A 15538-nucleotide genomic window follows, 5' to 3' on the forward strand; every position below is an offset into this window, starting at 1 on the left:
GTCTTTATGCTAATGAGGACCTCCACCCTTTGATCTCACCGCTTCTAATAATGGGCCGCATTGCTTTCAAAGCGGCACTCGGCGTTCCCGCCAGATCTCTAGAAATGGAACCAGCGATGACGTCACGCCTCCCAGAAACCCCCTCTCTCTCTCTGACACGCCCCCTTTTTATTTTCAAAAAAGCGGCGCTCTGATTGGCTGCCGGCGCTGAGCATGTGACCAACGGTCGCGGGAAAGCCCCTCCCCTCCCCCGTTCCCCCTCCTTTTTTTTTTTGCCACGCGCGTGATAGGAAGAGCTTCTCCAGCCTGGTTTTTTTTTTTTTTTTTTTTTTTTTTTTTTATAACAATAATAATAGCGTATTTTGGCGTAAACATTGCGGTGCGTTTATGGAGTTAAGACGTGTTTCTGCGGCGGCATAGCATCGAGGAGTTAGTGACGCCTTCAGACACTACGTGGGACCCGGTGTTTTGCGTTTTATTTGTAGTTTTATCGCCGCTTTTCTGGACTCCATTTCTCCACGTTTTTTTTTTTTGAATGGGCGTGTTGGCATTTCCTGGTTCGCGACACTCTTGTTTGTTAACTTAAATCGATACCTTTTTTTAATTCCAAGGTAGTTAGATTTATTTTTTCACAGTTAATTCAACTTAAATTGTTTTTGTAGTTTTTAAATTTTTTCCACTAGAGGGGGTTACTTTTTTAAATAAAAAAAAAAAAAGAAAATGTCGGACTTCGGTCGCCATGGACACGGCTCTCCGTCTCCGAACATTCGACAGAAGCTGCAGTTCACGTACAGCGACGGCGAGGACGAGCCCGTCGACGACGTCAACATCAGCACCGGCGGCGAGTCCGGCTTCACGGAGGAGATGGACTCCCCGAGGACGGCGCGCAGGGACCCGGCGGAGAAGAGCAGCAGCAGCCCGCTGAACCAGTCCGGAGGGGACGACGACGTGGAGCTGTGGGACGAGGAGAGCTTCGGGTCTCCGTCGCACCTGCGCAGCGTCATCTTCGCCAATTGCTCCCCGTCCCCGAGGAAGGCTTCCCGGCTGCAGGAGGACGGCTCCAGCCCCCCGGTGCCGGACTGCCCCGACACCCCGCCGCACAAGACCTTCAGGAAGCTGCGGCTGTTCGACACCCCGCACACACCAAAGGTTGTTACTTCTCATATGCATGGGACTAACTCTTTTATTATGCGAAAAAACAACCAAATCTAAGCTTAAATACACACTAAATGTCATATATTCTGCATATAAATGTAGTTTATTTGCTTATGCATGGGACTAACTCGTCATACCAGCTTGCAAAACTTTTTCCAAGCTTGTATGAACACTTTTGAGGCCTTTTGCACGTTTTTTGGGGCTCATTTTTGGTTTTATTATGCGAAAAAACTATTCAAATACACACCAAAGGTTGTTATTTCTCATATATTTGTTGGTTTGTTTGCTTATGCATGGGGCAAAGTGTTCATATCAACTTTTTGCATACATCTACAACCACTTTTGAGGCCTTTTGCACGTTTTTTTTGGCTCATTTTTGGTTTTATTATGCAAACAAATCAGAAAAAACAACCAAATCAAAGCTTAAATACACACCAAATGTCATATATTCAATATATGCATGTAGTTTATTTGCTTATGCATGGGACTAACTCGTCATACCAGCTTGCAAAACTTTTTGCAAGCTTGTATGAACACTTCTGAGGCCTTTTGCACGTTTTTTTTGGCTCATTTTTGGTTTTATTATGCAAAGAATCTGAAAAAACAACTTAAATACACACCAAATGTCATAACATCTGCATATATTTGTTAGTTTATTTGCTTATGCATGGGACTAACTCTTCATATCAGCTTGCAAAACTTTTTGCATACTTCTACAACCACTTTTGAGGCCTTTTGCACGTTTATTTGGCTCATTTTTGGTTTTATTATGCAAAGAATCAGAAAAAGCAACTTAAATACACACCAAATGTCATTAGTTGTCATATATTCTGCATATAAATGTAGTTTATTTACTTATGCATGGGACTAACTCTTCATATCAGCTTGCAAAGCTTTTTGCATACATCTACAACCACTTTTGAGGCCGTTTGCACGTTTATTTTGGCTCATTTTTGGTTTTATTGTGCAAAAAATCTGAAAAAACAACTTTAAATACACACCAAATGTCATAACATCTGCATATATTTGTTAGTTTATTTGCTTATGCATGGGACTAACTCTTCATATCAGCTTGCAAAACTTTTTGCATACTTCTACAACCACTTTTGAGGCCTTTTGCACGTTTATTTGGCTCATTTTTGGTTTTATTATGCAAAGAATCAGAAAAAGCAACTTAAATACACACCAAATGTCATTATTTGTCATATATTCAATATATGCATGTAGTTTATTTACTTATGCATGGGGCAAAGTGTTCATATCAGCTTGCAAAACTTTTTGGATATATTTACAACCACATTTAAGGCCTTTTGCACTTTTTTTGGGCTCCTTTTCGATTTTATTATGCAGCAAATCACAAAACTTAAATGCACAGCAGGTCATTTTTGAACCCCAGAGGGTACTTTTAACCACAGTGACTCACTTTATGCATAACTGTACTCTTGCATAATGCTCCCCCTGTAGCAGGTTGTCAGCCAGCCAAATGCTCTGGTGACCTGAAGTTGTTTGTCTGGGCATGTTTATTTATCCTAGATTACACAGCATTTACTTTTAAAGCAAAAAATGTAAAACTTGGATATTCCACACTACTCTTATTTCAGAGCCACAATCATTTTATTGTTTATTAACCAAGTTTATTTGAAGTCACACAGTTTAAAAAAGGTCTGCTTTTAAATCTAGTTGACTCTGCTGCTCTCAACTAATCAAAGCACTAAATCTGTCTTTCTCTTTTTCTTTCTTCCAGAGCTTACTGTCCAGAGCCAGGGGCTCAGGCTCGGGCTCCTCCAGCAGGAGAGTTGCCCTTTTCAAGAATGTGGAGCCGTCAGGAAAGTCGATCACAGACAGCATCAGGAGACAGCAGACCCCTCTGGTCAACTTTAACCCCTTCACACCGGACTCCCTCCTAATCCAGTCTGCCACACAGCAGAGAAACAGGAAGAGAGCACACTGGAATGAGTGAGTTGTTAGAAATACCCTTTTTGTCTTTAGACCAAACCCGAAAAAACTGCTGTAACTTGTCCATAACAGCTTGGGGGAGGTGACAGACTGTTTTGGTAACACATTTCCCGGTCAGTTGGTGTATTATATAACTTTTTCAACTTTGTTATAAACTGTAATTCAAAACCAGTAAACCACATTGCTGGGTAAGTTCTTGAGCACAGACCCAACCCATTGTTGTGATAACCAGATTCGTTAAAGCCGTTGACTAAGTGCAGTGGGTTTGGCTGTGAACCAAGACCTCATGGTTACTGGTGGACTTTGCCATGTGCTTGTGAAGCGCCCCCCCACCACCACCACCCCTACCTCAGTGCTGCCCCCTGCTGTACAGAATGCTAACCAACAGCGTCCATTGTCTTCTATCTTTCAGCTCTTGTGGAGAAGACATGGAGGCGAGTGACGGGGAGGGAGACGAGGAAGTGTTGCCACCATCCAAGGTAATTAAATGTTCACGGGATTTGCTTAAACATTTAGTGATACACATATTTTCAGTTAAAATATAGTTGATTTCATTGAACACATGTTACATTTTGTGCAGATGAATTGTTGTTTCACAAAACAGTGTGTGTTTAAGAGTTTCAACTAACAATACTTGCATCATTTATTTACTTTTTGGTGTTTATTTCAATAAATATGTCATCATAAAGCCTATTAAATGTCAGAAAATAGTAAAATCCTGACATGACATGAGAATATTCTGTATTTTTGTTAGGTAAATTACTTCACTTGAAATCACTTTTTTGCTTTCTTACTTCGTTTTGCAAAGCAAAATAAGTTTTCCTGTAAAGAGGATTTAATGTAATTACACCATAAGTGCACAAGACAATATGCAAAAAAACAAATCAAACACTGACTCGATAGATATATTACACATAAATAGTTGTAAATACAAAATGCACTAGCAAAACCACTTCTCCATATGCCTTTCTAAATGTTGATTGATTAAAATCTATTTGCAGAGGAAACCTCTTAATTTAAATGACCATGAAAAATGTTTGTTGTGAAGCAGCTGAAATGTAAATCTTGATAATAATCTTGTTCTTCCTCTCTCAGAGGATCACCATGATGGAGAGCAACATGATGTCACGGTACACCTCCGAGTTCCTCGAGCTGGAGAAGATCGGCTGTGGAGAGTTTGGCGCCGTGTTCAAGTGTGTGAAAAGACTCGACGGCTGCATCTACGCCATCAAGAGATCAAAGAAACCTCTGGCAGGATCAGTAGACGAGTAAGTAGACTTATTAACAATCTTATTACAGAAGATTATGCCTTTTTTGGGACTCGTAGAACTTTGTCAGAAATTTGAATTATATTTAATGCATTAAAACTAAACATCATTTGAACTTTTTGGTGCCATTAATACTGAAATAAAGTTTGCTCTCTTAAAAGTGGTTGACATGCAGGTTTTAAATGAAACTTTCAATCTCAATTATGATTACTATGTCGTACACAAAGTCATCTAAAGTATTTATTTGCATAATTAGATATACAAGATGATAAAAGTTTTACCTGGAAAGACCACATTTTCTGCTTCATTTTATCCACGTAACTCTCCCCAGACGTGTCCTAATTAAAAACCTTCTGTTCCTCCTCCTCCACAGACAGAACGCCCTGCGGGAGGTGTACGCCCACGCCGTGCTGGGCCAACACCCCCATGTGGTGCGCTACTACTCAGCCTGGGCCGAGGACGACCACATGCTCATCCAGAACGAGTACTGCAACGGAGGCACGCTGTCCGACGCCATCGCAGAGAACTACAGGCGACTCACTTACCTGTCCGAGCTGGAGCTGAAAGATCTTCTGCTTCAAGTCACCCGCGGACTAAAGTACATTCACTCTACGTCTCTGGTGCACATGGACATCAAGCCAAGTGAGTACTATGGGATGTAAAAAAATAAATAAATAAAAAGATATACTATTCTAATTGGCAGTAGATTTGTATCCAACTTTAAATACTGTCATTGACAAAATAAATAATACAGATAACACTTTGGAAAGTAGATCTATATTTGTGTATTTAATATATAATATAACAGGAGCTAGAGTCTTAACATGATCATTAACTGGTCAGAAACTAATGGATATGTCATTGTTTTTTCCAAGGTAACATCTTTATTTCACGAAAGTCTGTATCCAGCTGTGATGAGTGTGATGATGACGAAGGAGTGACCACCAGCGTCGTCTATAAAATAGGTAAGCTGCTTCCACATCGTCTTCCTTTTGTTTTGTTGCGTGTCCTTTTTCAGTGATACTTCCTTAAAATGTTACTCGCTGTAAAGATTGTCATGGCTTTAATCTTTTCTGATTGTGTTCCCTCTCCAGGTGATCTTGGTCATGTGACACGAGTGAACAATCCACAGGTGGAGGAAGGTGACAGCAGATACCTGGCCAATGAAATTTTACAAGAGGTTTGTCATCTTTCTTTAAGGAAATGCCTTTTACTTTTGATTAGAGCTTCACAAAGGTGTTAACGTTTCTCTCCATTGGTCTGATTTCCTTTTTCTAGGACTACAGCAGGTTGACGAAGGCGGACATCTTTGCTCTGGCTCTGACTGTCGTCAGCGCCTCGGGGGCGGAGCCTCTTCCCACCAACGGAGACAAATGGCACGAGATCCGAGAGGGAAAACTGCCCGCCATCCCCCAAGTGCTTTCTCCAGAGTTTCTCAGTCTTCTCAAGGTAACAAACAACCCTATTTCTATTCTACTATCATGTGTGTATGTTGAATAAGAGCAGATATGTGGGGACTAGAGATAGGATTTTAGAGCCTTTTTTTTTTGAGGTAACAAAATAATAGTGGTAGAGGGACCTATAATATATTGTTATTTATGCTGTTCAATTGTTACTTAAGTTTATTTATTTGAACAAAATTGAGCAAGGAACATTATTAGTGCTGAGATGAATGATTTTAAATCATTTATCATTTCTATTGGGAGATGACTTTGTGTGCATTCTTGTATTTCTTATCACATCCTTGTTGAGCAGATTTTCCCTTATTTTTTAAAAAGTTAATCATATATTTTTTTCTTGTCCATCAGCTGATGATCCATCCTGATCCCAGCAGACGACCCTCAACGTCTGAACTCATCAAACACCCGGTGCTCCTCACTGCTGCCAGAATGAGCGCCGACCAGCTCCGAGTCGAGCTCAACGCAGAGAAGTTCAAGAACGCACTGCTCCAGAAGTAAGTGTTCAATAACAAAGATGAGACTATTGAACACGTTGTTACTCATTACGGGGATGCACACTGTTTATTAGATAAACTTGATTTTATGGTCAAAGTGGTTGGACGACTTGTGATGCAAAAGAAAAGCCACAGAGAATTTGTTTGGTGATGAAATGTTAAATATATTTAGGGTAAAACACAGAGAGAGAGGAATAGAATGTAGGCTGTTGCACATAATGTTTCTGTAAATTAATAATAACAATAATTCCAATGTTATGAATGAAGCTTCGAACTGTTCTGTACAACCCTAGATATTAGTTATATTTACAATATTTGGTGGACAAAACAAGGCATTTGTATAAGTCGCCTTGGAATGGGAAGAATATTTTTGTTTAGTTTCATGAAAATGCAGAGAAAATAATCAACAGAATAATCTATCATGAAAATAAACATTGGTTTCAGCCCTAATAAAGTCAAATAAAACCAACTAATGCCTTTTTATATCTCGATATTAACCATCCTCCTTTTATCTTCCTCAGAGAGCTGAAGAAAGCGCAGCAGGCCCGAGCTGCAGCAGAGGAGAAGGTTTTGTCCACAGACAGGGTCCTGACCCGCTCCACAGTCCAGACCAATCCCAGAACCTCCAGACTCATCGGCAAGAAGATGAACCGGTCGGTCAGCCTCACCATCTACTGATACTTTAATCCACCCGGACAGGAAGTGAAACACGAAGGCTCATGGACCTATTTAATCAAAAAGCCTGTTCAGACGGAATCGGTCTCTTTAAGTTTTTCCATTTCGGAAGTGAACCCCGTCAGTCGTGGTGGAGGAAGTTGAACTTGAACTCATCTCCATAGACTCACATTGCCAACATGGTTTAGCCCTTTTTATCTTTCCAATGGACTTTTATTTTGGAAAATAAATAGTTATTCCTGAAAGGTAGTTACTTTACCTTTTTTTTCACACTTTGTCATTCCTTAAGTTTGCATAAACGTCAGGCTCTATCACCGTTTCTGTCCTTGCACTTCCCCTTCGACAAAGCCGAAGCCTGTTGGCAGCGGATCGAAGCCGCAGTGAAGCTCTCTTCAGTGTGAATGTACTTGCCGAGCGCACCTTACTGCCTGTCAAATGCCTGATGCTGGGTACCAGAGGGTCTGAGAACTGACAATTTCTGTGTTTGTATGGAGCACTTTGGAGGCAAAACATGGAACTTGCCACGATTTTTTACTTTTTTTTTTAAAGAGAAAAAAAGAAAAATACCTGCTGCTATTGATGTTTTGTGTGTATCGGGGTTTGGCCCATTTCAGGTTGGATCGTTCTAGAGGTCATTGGCTCTTATTTTCAAGTAGCAGGAGTCTGTTTCCCCCCGATTTAATGTTTATTCTTCTGGTTGGATGGAGAATGGATCATGCCATTTGAGCAAAAATCATCCATTGGGTTTTGAAGTACCAAAACCAGTGAGCTAACTCTGTTATCTGTGAGGTTAGAACTGATCCATAGTGTTTTAACTCCCCCTGTTGATCGGTGCTGCCAACCCTGCCTGTAGCATTAGAACAATCATCGTCCCGTTCTTTAGGTTCTTGTGTGTTCTGTTATTATTATTTTTTTATGCTCATCTTCAATTATTGGTTAGAAAAGTATTCCTCATTGGGTTTTTTTTTTCTTGTAACCTCTAACACAAATCAACCTTTCTGTTCTTGTAACCTTGTACATATGTTCTTTTAATAAATTCTTACCATCTACACTTTGTATTTCATTATGTGTTAATGTATCCTAGTTAAAGCATGTCATAAAATCATAGTATAGTCTGTCGGAAAAAATCTCATGAAAACATCATGGTATAGTATGTCGAAAAAGTATAGACTAGATAAAATGTCTTAAATGTCAAAGTATAGTATGTTGAAAAATCTTCATAAAAATGGCATAGTATAGCATGTTGAATTTTTTTAATAAAAATGTCATAGTATAGTATCTCGAAAAAAAGTCATTAAAACATCAGAGTATAGTATGTTGAAAAAATCGTCATAGTCCGTAGAATAAAAAAACGTCATAGTATAGTCTGTCGAAAAAAACGTCATGAAAACGTCATAGTATTGCATGTCATAAAATAATATTAAAATATCATAGTATAGTCTGTCATGAAAAATGTCATGAAATCGTCATAGTATAGTATGTCATAAAGAATTTCATGAAAACATCATAGTATAGTATGTAGATAAAATTAATAAAAACGTCATAGTATAGTATGTAGATAAAATTAATAAAAACGTCATAGTATAGTATGCAGATAAAATTTATAAAAACATCATAGTATAGTATGTTGAATTTTGTTCAATAAAAACGTCATAGTATTGCATGTCATAAAATAATATTAAAATATCACAGTATAGTCTGTCATGAAAAAGTCATAAAAATATAATTTCATAAAGAATTTCATGAAAACATCATAGTATGGTAACTCTTATATAAAACAGATCTCAAGGACAGCCTTTTTTCATTTACGTAACATTGCGAAAATCAGGCAAATCCTGTCTCAAAGCGATGCAGAAAAACTAGTTCATGCATTTGTTACCTCTAGACTAGATTATGTAACTCCTTATTATCAGGCTGCTCTAATAGGTCTCTTAGATCTTTACAGTTGATCCAGAATGCTGCAGCACGTGTTCTAACAAAAACTAAGAAAAGAGATCATATTACTCCAGTATTAGCTTCTCTGCACTGGCTCCCTGTTAAATCAAGAATAGAATTTAAAATTCTTTTACTTACCTACAAAGCTCTAACTGGTCAGGCACTGTCTTATCTTAAGGAACTTATAGTTCCATATTACCCAACTAGAGAGCTGCGCTCAATCAATGCAGGGTTACTTAGAGTTCCTAGAGTATATAAAAGTAGGATGGGAGCCAGAGCCTTCAGTTATCAGGCTCCTCTTCTGTGGAACCAGGTTCCAGTTTCAGTCCGGGGGCAGACACACTCACCACTTTCAAGAGCAGGCTTAAGACCTTCCTTTTTGATAGCGCTTATAGTTAGGGCTGGTTCAGGTTCGCCTTGGTCCAGCCCCTAGATATGCTGCTATATGCCTAGACAGCCGGGGACTACCTAGGATACGCTGAGCTCCTCTCTCCTCTTCTCTCCCTCCTTCTTTATGTATTAATCTCCTATTTATGCACATTACTGATTTTGCTTCTTCCCCGGAGTTCTTGTGCTTTCTCGCCTCGCAGGTTCCCAGGAATCGGGGTTATATTTGGACTGTCATCGTGCCACCTACTGAGGCCCTGCTGACACCCACTACTACTACCACTATCATTATTAGTCACATTACTATTATTATTGCCTGTACTATTACGCTTATTGACTTGCTTGTACCCTGGAGTCTTTGTGCTTTCTCGCTTCGCAGGCTTCTATAAATCGTGGCTGTACCTGGACCGTGGACGTGCATCCTGCTACGGCCCTGCTGACACCGACTGCTACCACCATTATTATTACTAGTCACATTACTATTACTATTACCTGTACCATTAAGCATTTTAGCTTTACTTCCACCCTGAAGCCCTTTTGCTTTCTCGCTCTGCAGGTTTCCATGAATCGTTGTGGTACCTGGACCGTAGTCGTGCCTCCTGCTGTGAGCCGACTGACACCCACTGCTACTTCGATTATTATTATTAGTCACATTACTATCCCTATTTTCATGGCTATAATTCTACTGTAATAATTGCTGCTGTTATTATAAGTAGTCTTATTATATGAATCATTTATGTCATATACATTGAATGTGTTGTATCTCTGTTATGCTGCTCATTCTGTACACATGACATCTATTGCATTCTGTCCATCCTGGGAGAAGGATCCCTCCTCTGTCGTTCTCCCATAGGTTTCTTCCTTTTTTCTCCCTGTTAAAGGGGTTTTTAGGGGAGTTTTTCCTGTGCCGATGTGAGGGAAGGACAGAGGATGTCGCATGTGCACAGATTGTAAAGCCCTCTGAGGCAAATTTGTAATTTGTGATTCTGGGCTATACAAAATAAACTGAATTGAATTTAATTATAGTATGTAGATAAAATTAATAAAAACGTCATCGTATAGTATGTAGATAAAATTAATAAAAACGTCATAGTATAGTATGTTGAATTTTGTTCAATAAAAACGTCATAGTATATTTCAAAAACATAAAAATGTTGAATTTTGTTCAATCATAGTATAGTATGTCGAAAATATGTCATGAAAACGTCATAGTATTGCATGTCATAAAATAATATTAAAATATCATAGTACAGTATGTTAATTTTTTTTCAATAAATCGTCATAGTATAGTCTGTCATAAAGAATTTCATGAAAACATCATAGTATAGTATGTAGATAAAATTAATAAAAACGTCATAGTATTGCATGTCATAAAATAATATTAAAATATCATAGTATAGTCTGTCATGAAAAGTGTCCAAATCTCAGCTGAAGGTAACTTTATCTAAGTCTGAGTTTGGCTTTAAAATGCCGAGCAGGAAACTCTCCCAGGGTTGTCAATGTTTATTATCTTCTTTAAAAAAAGTTTTGCTATAAACTAGATTTAAAACAACTTATTTTTAAAAAGTCATAAAAATGTCAAAGTACAGTATGTTGATAGATAAAATTTATAAAAACATCATAGTATAGTATGTAGATAAAATTTATAAAAACGTCATAGTATAGTATGTAGATAAAATTTATAAAAACGTCATAGTATAGTATGTAGATAAAATTAATAAAAACATCATAGTATAGTATGTTGATAGATAAAATTTAAAAAACATCATAGTATAGTATGTAAAAATTTATCATAGTATAGTATGATAAAATTAATAAAAACATCATAGATAATGTAATGAATAAAAACATCATAGTATAGTATGTAATTTTCTTGAATAAAAACGTCATAGTATAGTATGTCATAAAGAATTTCATGAAAACATCATAGTATAGTATGTAGATAAAATTAATAAAAACGTCATAGTATAGCATGTCATAAAATAATATTAAAATATCATAGTATAGTCTGTCATGAAAAAGTCATAAAAATATCATAGTATAGTATGTTAATTGTTTTTCAATAAATCATCATAGTATAGTATGTCATAAAGAATTTCATGAAAACATCATTGTATAGTATGTAGATAAAATTAATAAAAACGTCATAGTATAGTATGTTGAAAAAACCCCGTTATAGTGTATTATTCCTCTGAAATGTAGTGGTGTATAAACTGGTATAAAAATAAATACTTCACTAAAGTACAAGCTGTACTGCTTAAGTCTGAAGTTATGAAGTTTACAGTATTTCAGTCCTCCTGCAAACACTCATCTAAATTCTTAACATGAACTCTGGAGTAAAAAACACAAATAAAACTTCCATCACATGATAAATGTTTTTTTTTTTTTTTGTTTTTTTTTATTTTTTACTTTTTATTTTGTATTTCTTTGTTATGTAATTTACTGCATGCTGCTTAATCCTGCAAATTAACTAATAAAGGATTATCTTATCTTATCTTATCTAAATACTCTCATCAGTAATAAAAAACGTCATAGTATAGTATGTTGAAAAAAAATGTTATAGTGTATTATTCCTCTGAAATGTAGTCATCTAAATTCTTAACATGAACTCTGTAAAAACAAATAAAACTTCCATCACATGATAAATGTTTGTTGTTTTTTTGTGTTTTTTTGTGTTTTTTTAATTTTTTTATTCTCATTTATTATTTTTTTCTTTGTTTTGTGTTAAGATTTAAAGATAACCCTGCTTAAGTCTGAAGTTATATCTTTACAGTATTTCATCTCCTCATCTACTATGACTCTAGTAGTAAAAAAGACAAGATAAAACTAAATGATAAAAAAAACAACAAACAAAACAACCCAAAAAAAAAAACAACAAGTTGTGATGGAAGTTTTATTTGTTTGTTATTTTTACTCCAAAAATGTTCATGTAAAAATTTAAAGACATGAACTCTGAGGAAGTTAAAAAATGCACTCCTGTAAACACTCATAAATTCACATGAACTCTGGAGTAAAAAAGCTTTAAAACTTTAAAACAAATAAACTCTCATCAGTACTTGGTGTTTTGTGTTGTTGTTTTTTTTTGTTTTTTTTAAAATTTTTTTTTTTATTTTTTTTATCCTCATTTATTATTTGTATCTTGTCTTTCTTCTACTATGTCTCTTGTGTGCACTTTATCTTATCTGAATCCTCTCACCAGTACTTGGTGTTTTGTGTTTTCCTCTCGCTGTGCGGTGCTGCAGCTCTTCAATCACAAATCACGCGTTAAAAAAACACAACACAGCGTCTGACAGCGCGTCACGTGTCTCTGTCCCGCACCTCGTCCGACAGAGAGACTCAGATCCTCAGAGAGGAAGAGAAGAGTCGAGAGGAAGACCTCCCAGAGAAGAAGAGAAGAGCTTTCCACGCACCATGGCTCTGCGGGACGAACTGTTGAAGTCCATCTGGCATGCCTTCACTGCTCTGGATGTGGACAAAAGTGGGAAAGTGTCCAAATCTCAGCTGAAGGTAACTTTATTTATATCTAAGTCTGAGTTTGGCTTTGTGCCGAGCAGGAAACTCTCCCAGGGTTGTCAATGTTTATTATCTTCTTTAAAAAAAAAAGTTTTGCTTTAAACTAGATTTAAAACAACTTATTTTTAATTTTTTTTATTTGAATACTTCATAAAATCGTCATAGTATAGTATTTCATAAAGAATTTCATGAAAACATCATAGTATAGTATGTAGATAAAATGAATAAAAACATCATAGTATAGTATGTTGATAAAATTAATAAAAACGTCATAGTATAGTATGTCGAGAATATGTCATGAGAACGTCATAGTATTGCATGTCATAAAATAATATTAAAATATCATAGTATAGTCTGTCATGAAAAGTGTCCAAATCTCAGCTGAAGGTAACTTTATTTATATCTAAGTCTGAGTTTGGCTTTGTGCCGAGCAGGAAACTCTCCCAGGGTTGTCAATGTTTATTATCTTCTTTAAAAAAAAAAGTTTTGCTATAAACTAGATTTAAAACAACTTATTTGAACACTTTTCTTCTTTGAAAAACACACACTGTGGTTCTGTTTGTGCACCTGCTCCTTGATTCTTGATTGATTAAATCAAATCATGCAGAATAATCACAATAAACTAAACAAACATCAGTGGAGGAATATTGGAGTAAAACAACTAAGAGACTTTTTGACGTTAAAACCACCAAAGAGAGCTGAACTGATGCTAAGAAAGATAATTAAAGTAGGTTAAAGTTATGATTCATTGTCTTTTAAAAGATTTGCAACAACATGATGGGATGAACACTGTGACTTAATTCAAATCACTCACACCACACTGTAAAAGACCTGCATTGAAAATGTTACTTAAGTAAAAGTATGGAAGTATAATCAGGAAAATGTGCTTAATAATGTTACATTAAAAGTAAAAGTACTCATTGCAGAGAACTTGTCCTTGTGACTTTTATACTATTGTTTATTATATCTTTAGATTATGATTACTTGTGCAAAAGAAGGATTTGACTGGTTGAGTTGGAGCTCATTTGAAAACTGTTTTGTTTCTGACAGGTTCTGACATGATTATTCTAATTATCAATTGATTGTTTTGTATAAAAAATCTAAAAAATAGTGACAGATGCTCATTAAAGGTTCTCAGATCCCAAAGTGGCTCCTTCATAATGTTCTTTTTGTCAAACAAACAGTCCAAATCTCAGCATTATTACAAATAAATGTGTTTAAATTGCAGGAAAAGTAGCAAATACTCATGATCATTCTAGCTGTACTTGTATACTTTCATGTTTTGTGTGCCAAATTCTTAAGCTGTAAAATAAATGTAGTGGAGTAGAATACTTCCCTCTGAAAATGTAGTAGAGAAGAAGGGAAAGAAGTACAAGTACCGCAACCACAAAAACTAGCCTCCATGTCACAAAGTATTCTCAGTCTGGAAACGTGCCAATCGGAGAATTGATTCCTGTTAACGTCAGATAATTGAGCCCTTTAGTGGGAAAACTGGTTAAATGTTTTGTTCATCAGGAGAAAAATGGAGTCAGTATCAGTGGAACGATCGTAAATGAGTAAAACAAAAGTAAATGTTCCTGTGAACAATTGACATGTGTACAACCTGACACACCCACATATTTCCAGCTGTGTCAGCCAAACATTGTTCAGCAGTTATTGTTTAAAAAGAAAAACAATCAACAATAAAGGTCAACTGCGTTTGAATCTAGAAGAGCAAAGGTTCATCTTTAGTTGGATATTTTTTAACCAAAACACGACCCAGTTTTTACACCAAATCGTTCAGAAAACCAAACAGGTTTTATGTGATGAAAGAACTCCTTCTTCTCTTACGGGACAAACTGTCACTCTGTCGTTTCTCTGAATGCAACGTGTCGTCATTCTTGAAAAATACAGGAAAACACAAAATGCATCAATGATTGACAAAGTATTTCCTGACATGTGTTTGACATCACACAGGCTGAGGTCTGACGAAATATCAAAGATTGTCCTTTTTAAATAACACAGATTCAATTTTATATATCTGAGATAGATGCTCCTCACATTAAAGACAGACGATGCCAAAAATGAAACCACGCTGTTAGTGTGATGAGGTCACTGAACCGTGATGACCTCACACCTGTATTTAAGAAAAAAAGGAAACGATTTAGTTTCACACTCGTAGTTTTACACACACAGAGATATTCTCACTTTTGGTCACTAAGACGAACTTTCTGTTAAAAGACAGAAAACATTTTACAACTTGTTTTCATAAGATGTGTTGCTCCTCATGGCTCGGATATGGCCTCTTTAAGTCCTTTTGTTTATTGTAAAATAACAATTTAATTGTAAAACAATAAGTTAATTATTCGTTCATTAAGCAATAATTCAAAAAATTGTTTGTTTCAGCTTCTAAAATGTGAAAGTTGCAGCTTTTATTTGTCTTTTATGATAGTAAACTGAATATATATATATATATATATTTTTTATTTACTGCTGGTCGAACAGAGCGAGATGTCAAATTGAAATGAAATTGTGACGGATATTTCTCACTTTTTTCTGACATTTTATAATTAATTTATAGGAAAAAACTTCTCCAGATTAATCAGAAATAAAAATGATTGTTTTGCAAGCCCGAGGTTTAATGCTTCGTCAAGTCTAAGACAAACTTCTCGTGTCATCAGCCATGTTTATCGTCTCAAGACTACAAACTACGTTG

The 15538-nt window shown here is 36.3% G+C and overlaps 2 protein-coding genes across 2 annotated transcripts in view; both read left to right on the forward strand.

Annotated features, from left to right (window-relative positions):
- Window positions 1–361: 361 nt before the first annotated feature.
- On the forward strand, window positions 362–8050 carry wee1 (WEE1 G2 checkpoint kinase). The gene is made up of 10 exons (XM_054619905.1): window positions 362–1149; window positions 2900–3111; window positions 3524–3590; window positions 4207–4379; window positions 4753–5021; window positions 5255–5344; window positions 5474–5559; window positions 5658–5828; window positions 6188–6333; window positions 6855–8050. The coding sequence occupies exons 1-10, from the start codon at window positions 721–723 to the stop codon at window positions 7009–7011; spliced, it is 1800 nt and encodes a 599-aa protein (XP_054475880.1). The 5' UTR covers window positions 362–720; the 3' UTR covers window positions 7012–8050.
- A 4637-nt stretch (window positions 8051–12687) lies between these two features.
- swap70b (switching B cell complex subunit SWAP70b) overlaps window positions 12688–15538 on the forward strand; it is a 30757-nt gene continuing 27906 nt past the window's right edge. Inside the window, exon 1 of the mRNA XM_054619529.1 lies at window positions 12688–12837. Coding sequence (XP_054475504.1) covers window positions 12742–12837 — 96 coding nt within the window. The 5' untranslated portion in view covers window positions 12688–12741. The remainder of the gene's footprint in view (window positions 12838–15538) is intronic.

Source organism: Anoplopoma fimbria, chromosome 19 (genome assembly GCF_027596085.1).
Source record: "Anoplopoma fimbria isolate UVic2021 breed Golden Eagle Sablefish chromosome 19, Afim_UVic_2022, whole genome shotgun sequence".
Lineage (NCBI taxonomy): Eukaryota > Metazoa > Chordata > Actinopteri > Perciformes > Anoplopomatidae > Anoplopoma > Anoplopoma fimbria.